The sequence below is a fragment of the Octopus bimaculoides genome, chromosome 4 (assembly GCF_046866305.1).
Source record: "Octopus bimaculoides isolate indiv1 chromosome 4, ASM4686630v1, whole genome shotgun sequence".
Lineage (NCBI taxonomy): Eukaryota > Metazoa > Mollusca > Cephalopoda > Octopoda > Octopodidae > Octopus > Octopus bimaculoides.
The window spans coordinates 19,638,591-19,648,590 of NC_142931.1; the positions used below are offsets into that span (position 1 = coordinate 19,638,591).

Sequence of the window (10,000 nt, forward strand, 5' to 3'; positions counted from 1 at the left end):
ACTGACAGAGTAAGTACCAGACTTAACAAAAATAAGTATAGTGGTTGATTTTTATGACTAAACCCTTCAAGGCAGAGCCTCAGCATGGCCATGGTCCAATGACTGAAACAAGTAAAAGCTAAAAGGTGTGTGTGTGTGTGTGTAAAATGTAAAATGCCTTGTAGAATAAAGTTCTTTGTGGAAGGGAAACGTATTAAAGGGATGAAACCAAATGAGGAATTTAGTCATTTAATAGAGAGTGGTCTATAAAATGTTTACCATACTAAGTTTAGGGGATTAGTTTATTGACTAAAATCCTTGAAAGCAGTTATCTATCAGGGCCTTAGTCAAATGGCTAAAATTATTAAAAGCAAAAATGAATGTGTGTGCATGTGTACCTACAGATATGTACTTGCATATATATATATATATATATACAAACACACACACACACACACACATATATATATATATATATATACATGTGAGTACATATATGCAAAACAAGGTGGGAAAATAGCACTCAAATATCAAAGGTAGAGCGAAATGATATTTTATTGAAGCTGGGAAAACTTCACAAATCATGAGCCCAGTCATGAGTATTTAGACCAATACTGTAATAGCAAATGCTGTAAATACTCACAACTACCTGACGATCTGTTACATGAAACTCTGAATAACAGTTTGTGAGGTTTTTTTCAGCTTTAATAAAATACTATACACACACACACATATATATATTATATATAATATGTATAATATGTGTGCATGTGTATGTGTATATATATATATATATATATATATATATATGCATTAAAACATGAGTACAAATTGTTAAAACCCAATTTATTTTTTCTCTTTGATTTTCTAAAAAATTCTTTTTGATATTTGATGAGATTGATACATCGAAACTGGTTATATTTTAAATCACTCATGGTTAACAAAAATCTTATACATTCTCTAAAATATACTTTTGTGCTTTTTCCAACTTTATTTACTTTTTTAACCATAATTTTTGATTTGTATGAACTCTTAACCCCTTTTCAACTACATATATATATATATATATATATATATATATATATATATATATATATATATATATATATGTATATATATATATATGCACACACACACATCCATTTGTGCGTGAGCACACAAATTAAATATGCTATTGTCAAACATGATGTATATAATTGTAAATTTATAAATATTTCTGAAGATTGCATGAATATGTTTTTGTATGGAATTTTAGTTTTCTTTCATTGCAACAATGAAATCATTAAGTTTAGGAACAGTAAATTCATTGGAATTCATTGTAATACATCAATGTTGGCAGCAAGATTATTATAGAACTTTAATGAATACAAAATAAAGCATATATATATATATATACACTACGGCAATGATTTTCTATCATAATGAAGTTGTCAATGTTAATTGTATGAATTGAAATTCATGGTTATATATACCACAAGCAACATTACCAGAGAGAATAGTATGAACCACAGCAAAACTTGTTACTTACCTACTTATTTTACAAGCTATGTTTATGTGAAATAATGAAATGATAGAATTCTGAGTGCATTCAATAACACCTTCTTGCTATTGTGAAGCTACTCATGCAAATGTAGAAGTGGGATTAAAGCCACCTTCAAAAATTAAAACTACAAAGCCAAAATGGTTTCAGACAAGGAAAATCGATTATATAAAGTACTTAAAAAAAATAAATAAAAACATTTTGCAAAGCATCTAAAAAAAAAATATGTGGTTTGGGAAAGAGATAAAAAAAAAAAGCCATACAACCCAAAGGATTAAAGAAATATAATTAAATTAATAAGCACAAAGAGGCTGTAGCAAGTCTTGGCAAGAATAACTACTCTTGGTTGTTTGCAATTGTCTCTAAGGTCCAATGACAAATGAGATAAAATAGAAAGAATATTAAAAAGAAAAGAAAAGATAAAAAAGAAATTGGTTCTAATCTTTAATTCTCTGAGAAAGATAAATAAATTTTTCTTTTTTTTCATTTCTTCAATTAATAAATAGCTGATATACCGACAAGGAAGGAAGGAAGCTTTGTCTAATCTCCTAAAAATATCAATGGGGGGAACTAAGGATTGAGACCCTTCTAAAGGTCTATTGATCTGTCTTTGGGTAGAGCAAACAAGACTTAAAAACTAAATCTACTTGTGTTATTAATAGTGACAAGGAAAGATGGAGTGTGATTAAAAAAATCAGGAAGGGGGCCATCTTGAGAAGCTTTTGACAGCATGATTACCAAAGGAAATACGACTGTATGGTTTCATATAATTGTGTTTTTTCCCCCGTATTTATTGATTTAGTAGGGAAAAAAATGAATTGCTCATATCCTATTAATTATATTTCCTTATTTATTGATTCAATGAGAAAAAAAATAAACAGCTCTTTGCTTATCAATGTATATATGAAATAAAACAAAGATGAAATTGAATGTAGATTGTGAATTTAATACTGAATGTTATGTAAGTTGAAATAAATATGCAGGCTGAATACAGCTTGTGACACTGGTTGTGTTTTCTTGATTTATAACTATTAAAAGTTCTTGGTGAAGAAGCAAAGGTTCGCACATGACATTGGTTACTTCAATGAGTTATTTGCAGATTTCATCAATTGTTGTATGATTTTTGACACTGCACCCAAAGCACTGAATGCTGTAAGATGGAGCTCATAGTATGTTGCTATTTGATAATATTTGTCATTGCATTGTTCTGCCTGTGTGGCAGTGATAGATCTATCAATCAATGAGAGTATATAATATGTGTTTGTACAAGTAAGTCCACCACAGGGGTATATCATATGAGCCATAAGTCCTATCTCCATATAATAACTTTCCTCTTAGTTCATTATAAGATTGAATTACAGAAAAGAAGAGAATATAAATCAGTAAAGTGTCTTTTCCCACTGCAAGTGAATTCTTGTCACTTAAAGAAATATTTCAAGCAAATGTAAACTTACAAACTACTTGTCAATTAATTTTCCAGAACTCTAAATACTTGTTAAATATGCTGAGATTTGAATTCAATATAAACTGGATGCAACTCAAATATATAAACAATAAAAATTAAAAACAATTTTCTTTTCCTTTACACAAATCATTCACATACTTTAAAACTGATGACATTCTTATCATTTAGACAGTCTCAAATATGAATGCCTCACTTCCAAATATAAGCTAAAAATGGATATAAACTGCCAAGTCTTCTGACAATATACTAATACCTTACTGGCTCAACCAGCTTGAATTCTTGGAACATGGCCAATCTAAAATTCTATAAATGATTGAAGTTTAGAAAACTTTTTCATTTTCCAGGTCTTACCTGTAGATGAAGCTCTCTGTCTTTGATGCCAACTTCAAGAGTATGAACACGATCATTAAAAACAGAAAGAGTGGTGTTGATGGCTTGGAGTCCCTGAGGATCAATTGATCTGGAAACATTCTCTGACAAGTTGTTAATTTGATCGATTTTGTTTTTCAGATTATTAAAATCTTGTAAAATGGCCTGGCAACAAAAGGAAGCAGACATAAAATTAAATATTTATTAATAAATCTCAGAATGATTAAAACTAGGAATATTAAAGTCAGTTGATTAGAAATATTGTACATAATATAAATTGATAGAATACTAGACTTGAAACTATAGGATAGAAAGTTCAAGTTTTTCCTTTAAATTTAAGTATCAATCGATTAAATTGTAAGACTGCTTACATATACACAAACATACATATGAACACTAACATAGGCACATGAGCATATACACACACCATTATTGAGTGTAACTTCAGTGATAAACTTCAAAAAGAATAAAAGCAACACTTACATTGTGTTCAATAATGTGAGTCTCTATATTCAGATGGGATACTGATGGCTGCAAGCAAAGTTTGGTGTTAAGCAGATGCAGTTTACTGCTTATGTCTTGTATTAATCTTTGATATTCTTTTTGTTCTTCGGAGAGAGATAGTTGAACTTCCTTCTTAGTGAACAGCTGCACAGTAACGAAACAAAGAAAAGTCTTAAATATATAGATTATAGAAATATATTTTTTCTCAACCTCAAGAAAAGTAGGTTGTTCAGTTTAGAGATAACATGATTTCAATATTATATGGTTAACAAACTTGCATGGTTATCTTTTTATAGTAGAGAGAAAATGGCAAAGTGGAAAAAGTATTAAACTATTAACTCATGCGTCTTGAGTTTAAATTTGCTGCAGATTTTTTTGTCAGCTCTCTGGGTAGTAAACCTAAGGCTAACTGCCACAATTAACCAAGATACAAAGCAAATATATTGAATATATCAGTACATTCTTTAAAGTGGTTGGTAATAAGAAGGGCATCCAGCTGTAAAAACCAAGCCAAAACAGACTATGGAATCTAGTGCAGCCCCACCTGGCCTTGCCAGCTCCTGTTAAGCCATCCAACTCATGCCAGCTCCTATCAAGCTATCCAGCCTGTGCCAGCATGGAAAACAGATGTTAAATGATGATGATACAATCTTCTTGGCATATTCACTACAATAGACTGACAGCTTAACTTGGGGTTGTTAGGGTTAAGGTTCATCTACTTAGAATTATAACACAGGAACTAGATCACAGTCATATGAGTAAGAACTGGATGATTGCAGTAATACATTTATTATTATCTCTTTACAGATATATTATAAATGGTAATAAAACAAAAAACCAGCAAGACTCCTTCATTAATGTTTTTTGTTACCATATTTTCCTGTGTTGGTCCCACATAAAAGTGCTCATGCCAGTACTGTGTTAAAAGCATCCAACACCACATTGTAAAGTGGTTGGCATTAGAAAGGGCATCCAACCATAAAAACCTTGCCAAATTAGACTGGAACCTGGTGCAGCTCTCCAGCTTGCTAGCTCTGGTGTAACCGTCCAACCCATGCCAACATGGAAAACGGACATTAAAGGATGATGATGATGATAATGATGATGATTTCCATTAAGACACGCTGCCCTTGTTTCAATTAGTTTTAAAAACCATAATGAATTTTGTAAAATAACATTGTCATTATTAAACTGATGTTTGGAATGTAAATTAACATGAAATTTTGAAGGTTTTAAATTAGATGACATTAAAAAGGATGTCTGTTTCATAGAACCAGGAATGGTTCCAAGCAGGTGGGTATAAAAATAGTTAATGTTACAGAATGTTTGTTTCTTTATTTCCCCATGTAAAATAACAAAATTAAAAGTTTCAGAAAATAACAGTATTTACAAACTTATCAGTTCTAATTTCCTGTAACAAAACATCAAACTTTGCTCTAAATATTGATTTAAAAAGAATCCCATTATCTTCCATGCCTTAGCTTAAATAGATGAATGCAAATACTGCCATCCTGATACCATCATCATTTTACATCTGCTTTCTTTGTTGGCATAGGTTGGGTGGGTCATCATGGCCTGAGTCACCACCTACTATGAGCCACTGCTCACAAAAACTGCGGTTCATATATGTTATTAAGCTTGGATTTTATGGCCAGATGTCCTTCTTATCACCAACCACTCTACAGAGTGTACAGGGAGCATTTTCTTGTGGCAGCAACACTAAAAAGATTGAATAGTCTTTGGCAAGACAAAACTAAAAGGACCCCATAACTCCACACTTTCTCCTTTCATTAGGTAAGCACTTTTCAGTGTGAACAGTAGATAGTGATGGTATGGTGCTTAGTACACAGTAAATGTAAATGTGGAGAATATTAAGTAAACAGAAGCAATGTTGGCATAAAATGATTGTCAGGTATAAGATGTTGGCTTTGAGAATCAATGCAAATGTTTGAAATTACAGATCTATTCTACAAGCGAAGGCATGGCTCTGTGGTTAAGAAGCTCACTTTGTAACTTCATAGATGTGGGTTCGGTCTCAATTTGGGCAAGTGTTTTTTACTGTAGCCCTTGTGAGTAAATTTAATTGATGGAAGATAGGCGCAGGAGTAGCTGTGTGGTAAGTTATAGGCGCAGGAGTGGCTGTGTGGTAAGTAGCTTCCTTACCAACCACATGTTTCCGCGTTCAGTCCCACTGCGTGGCACCTTGGGCAAGTGTCTTCTACTATAGCCTCGGGCCGACCAAAGCCTTGTGAGTGGATTTGGTAGACAGAAACTGAAGGAAGCCCATCGTATATATGTATATGTATATATGTGTATGTGTGTGTTTGTGTTTGTCCCCCCAACATCGCTTGACAACCGATGCTGGTGTGTTTACGTCCCCCGTAACTTAGTAGTTCGGCAAAAGAGACCGATAGAATAAGTACTAGGCTTACAAAGAATAAGTCCTGGGGTCGATTTGCTTGACTAAAGGCGGTGCTTCATTGTGTGGAATCTTGGGCAAGTGTCTTCTATTATAGCCTCGGGCTAACCAAAGCCTTATCAGTGGATTTGGTAGACAGAAACTGAAAGAAGCCCGTTATATATATATATATATGTGTGTGTGTGTGTGTGTGTGTGTGTGTTTATGTCTGTATTTATGCATCTGTATTTGTCCTACCATCGATTGACAACTGTTCGGCAATAGAGACCAATAGAATAAGCTCTAGGCCTACAAAGAATAAGTCCTGGGGTTGATTTGTTCAACTAAAGGTGATGCTCAGCATGACCGCAGTCAAATGACTGAAACAAGTACAAGAGATGCCCGTCAAGCATATGTGTACATGTATGTATGTGTGTGGGGAGGGTGTGTGTCTATATATATATGTGTGTGTGTGTCTTTGCCTTCCCACACACTATCACTTGACAAATTATTGGTTCATTTACATCCTTGTAACTTAGTGATTTGGCAAAAGAGACTGATAGAATAAGTACCAGACTTTTTTTAAAAAATACAACAAATAATAAGCAGTGGAATTGATTCATTTGACAAAACCTTCAAGGCAGTGTCCCAGGATGGCTGCAATCCAAAGACTGAAGCAGGTAAAAGATAAAAGATACTCCAGTATGAAAACGTAAGTAAAATGATTACTGTTGACTTTCCTTAATTTTGTGATGGATTATAGTGGATTACGATGAGCATCCTTACTGAGAATATCCTCTTGTAACTCATCTCTAAACTTCAAAATTTTGTCAAGGAATCATAACTTTGGATATTCCAGTAAACTAAAATATTTTATTCAATTTATTATTGTTACAGTACACAAATACAATAAAAAATGGGATTACAAATATTTGATAGAATTCTACGAAGCAGTCTACTGGTCAACAACTATTAACAATTATACTAATATCACTGCTATGTACTACTTTCACCAGCCTTGGATTAAATCACTCTCTCTTTAGCTATCTGGCTCTTATTAGGATAAACTTCAGAACTGGGGAAAATTATGACGGTTTGATAAGTCCATCTGTTATATGAAGCATAGAATCTAACATTTTGTGTGTTGTCCTACACCTGAGGGTGAGAATAGAATAAAAACATAGAGCTGTTACTTCTGCTGGGGACATGTGAAATACCTGCAGCCCAAGTAGTAAGACTATCTACATAACACACTTCTAATGGCAAATTAATGAACTTTCCTATGGTCCTTATCAGCATTCCTAGGTAACATACTAGTGATGGTCTTAACACTGTAAGCTGATAGAGATAAAGACCTATTAACAACACCCATCATCATCATCATCATCACCCTCATCTTCTTTCTTGTTGCTGGCATCAGTAGCATAGTCATTCTCGTTGTTGTTGTCCTTGTTGTAATTTTACACCTAGTTTTGGATGGATTTTCTAAGATTATGCTTTGTGGTTGGATGCTCTTTGTGTTGCTAACCCTTTTTAGATGCCCCTGGCAACACACAGAGGAATGTGGTTTACCTATTCTAAAACTGAATCAAATTAAACTATCAAACTTTACTTCTGAATAGCTGGGATAGAAGAGCAATGCTACATGACAAAGCTCTTTCCAGGATCTATTTAAGCCGCTCAGATAGATGAAAGCAATTACTTCACACAAGCATGCATATTGCTTTGTTAACAGAAGAAAGATTTTAAAAAAATTGACGGTGCATGGGTTAAACAATAAAATACTCCTTATAATATTATAAGGAGTAAAGATCCCCTTCAATTATGAATGACCATGAGATTGCACATAGAAAGTTGCCCTCTGAGGCACAAGTCCAGGCAAGGTTGTTTATGAAAGACCAGCAGTTTCCTTTGCATACCAGCCTCCACTCTCCATGCCACCAGTGTTATCCGAAGGAAAGGCAAAAGCCAATACAGCTTGGCACCAATGATGCTGCAACTCATTCCTACAGCTGAGTGAACTGGAGCAACATGAAATAAAATGTCTTCTTCAAGAACATAACACACAGCCTGGTCCGGGAATCTATAATAATCTGTATGTCATACCTGCAATAGATGTAGGATTGAAAGCCTAATTAGCTGCAGTATTCGTCCTGAGATAATATCTCATATAGATGTGGCATTAGGAAGGGCATCCAGCCATAAAAACCATGCCAGTGCTGGTACGACATGAAAAAGCACCCAGTCCACTCTGTAAAATGGTTGGCGTTAGGAAGAGCAGCCAGCCATAAAAACCATGCCAAAACAGATCTTGCTAGTGCTAGTAGGACATGAAAAAGCACTCAGTTCACTCTGTAAAATGATTGGCATTAGGAAGGGCATCCAGCTGTAAAAACTATGTCAAAACAGATAGTGAAGCTTGGTGCGGTCCTCTGGCTTGCCAGCTCATCCGTCAAGCCAGCCAACCCATTCCAGCATGGAAAACAGATGTTAAATGATTAATCAGTGTTAAAGAACACAAAAATGTATCAGTAGCAGCTGAAAATCGTCCACCAGCACTGCTGTACAATTTTCATCTACTTATACATTTTTTGTGTCTTTTAACACTAAATTTCTCTAAGAGATGCTATCTCAAGACTAACGATGAAGTTAATTAGACTTCCAATGATTATCTACTTTGTATGATGCTATAGTAAAGATATCCTTTAATTTAACCTTCATAACTTACATTGACATCTTTCCCAACAACTCTGTCTGAATCTTCTCCATCTGAGGTATCATATATACCAATTGGTGATGGTCTATTTTCCTAAAATAGTTAAGTTACCATTATAAGACTCAGCAGATAAAATATGACAAAAGAATAAATAAACAAAAATAAAACACACACACACAATTAATTTCAGAAATATAAAAATAATTCCATTTATATTTAAAGTACACAGCAACATCAGTTACATCATAATTTATTTAAGTGTTTTGTAAACTATTTGTTTGTTTAAGGATGTATGATATATGTTCTATTATTTCACCTTGACAAGCAATTTAAGGTTATCTTTTCATGTTATGTTTTAAAGATTTAAATATTTATTATATACAGGATGAAAATTAAAAAGTTGTGGTTATCTGTTGCACTCACAAAATCTATATTAAGTATCAGTAAGTTAGTTGAGCTTATCTACAGGACTATTGCAGAGAAGGAAGATTATCATACAATGTGTCAGTTGGAATCTAATTTCAGATCTAAGAAGATAACAGTCTGGTACTGTTTATATCAGTGGTTCATGCACCATGTTTGGAATCTGTTAAAGCTTATGCATTATTGGAATTTGTTTAGACATGCCATAATTCCACATATAAACCACACCTTCTCACACTTACACACATGTGCACATGCACACATATACACACATGATATATAATACTTGCACATTATTCTTCTCCTGATTTAACAGGCTGATGTTGCTACAATTATTTCTATGTTATTTCTACTGTTTGTTGATAATTGTTTCCGGTGTCCAATAACTGGATGCCTTTGAGATGACAACAAGTGACCAGGGCCTATCTTTTATCTATTCTCCTCAGTATTGTACTTGTTAAGCATTGATGTAAAAATATTTCACATCACATTTGATTCTGACTATCTAAGGTTTATTTAGATAAAAACTTTGATGGAAGTAACATCCAGCTAGACACTGAGTGTCTTTATTAGTCTTTGATTTATGTGTGGTAAGTGATTAAATTA

The 10,000-nt window shown here is 33.5% G+C and overlaps 1 protein-coding gene across 9 annotated transcripts in view; it reads right to left on the reverse strand.

The window, feature by feature from the left end:
* The window catches only part of LOC106881484 (muscle-specific protein 300 kDa), an 815,448-nt gene that overhangs the window by 149,238 nt on the left and 656,210 nt on the right, over positions 1-10,000 (reverse strand). For 7 of the 9 annotated variants that reach the window (XM_089350452.1, XM_014931925.3, XM_014931900.3 and 4 more), the window contains 3 exons: positions 8,984-9,064; positions 3,837-4,001; positions 3,336-3,518 (listed from right to left, as the gene is read on the reverse strand). In XM_089350452.1, the coding sequence (XP_089206578.1) occupies positions 3,336-3,518; positions 3,837-4,001; positions 8,984-9,064 (429 nt within the window). The remainder of the gene's footprint in view (positions 1-3,335; positions 3,519-3,836; positions 4,002-8,983; positions 9,065-10,000) is intronic. The other 2 variants (XM_089350453.1, XM_014931938.3) reach the window with 1 other exon arrangement.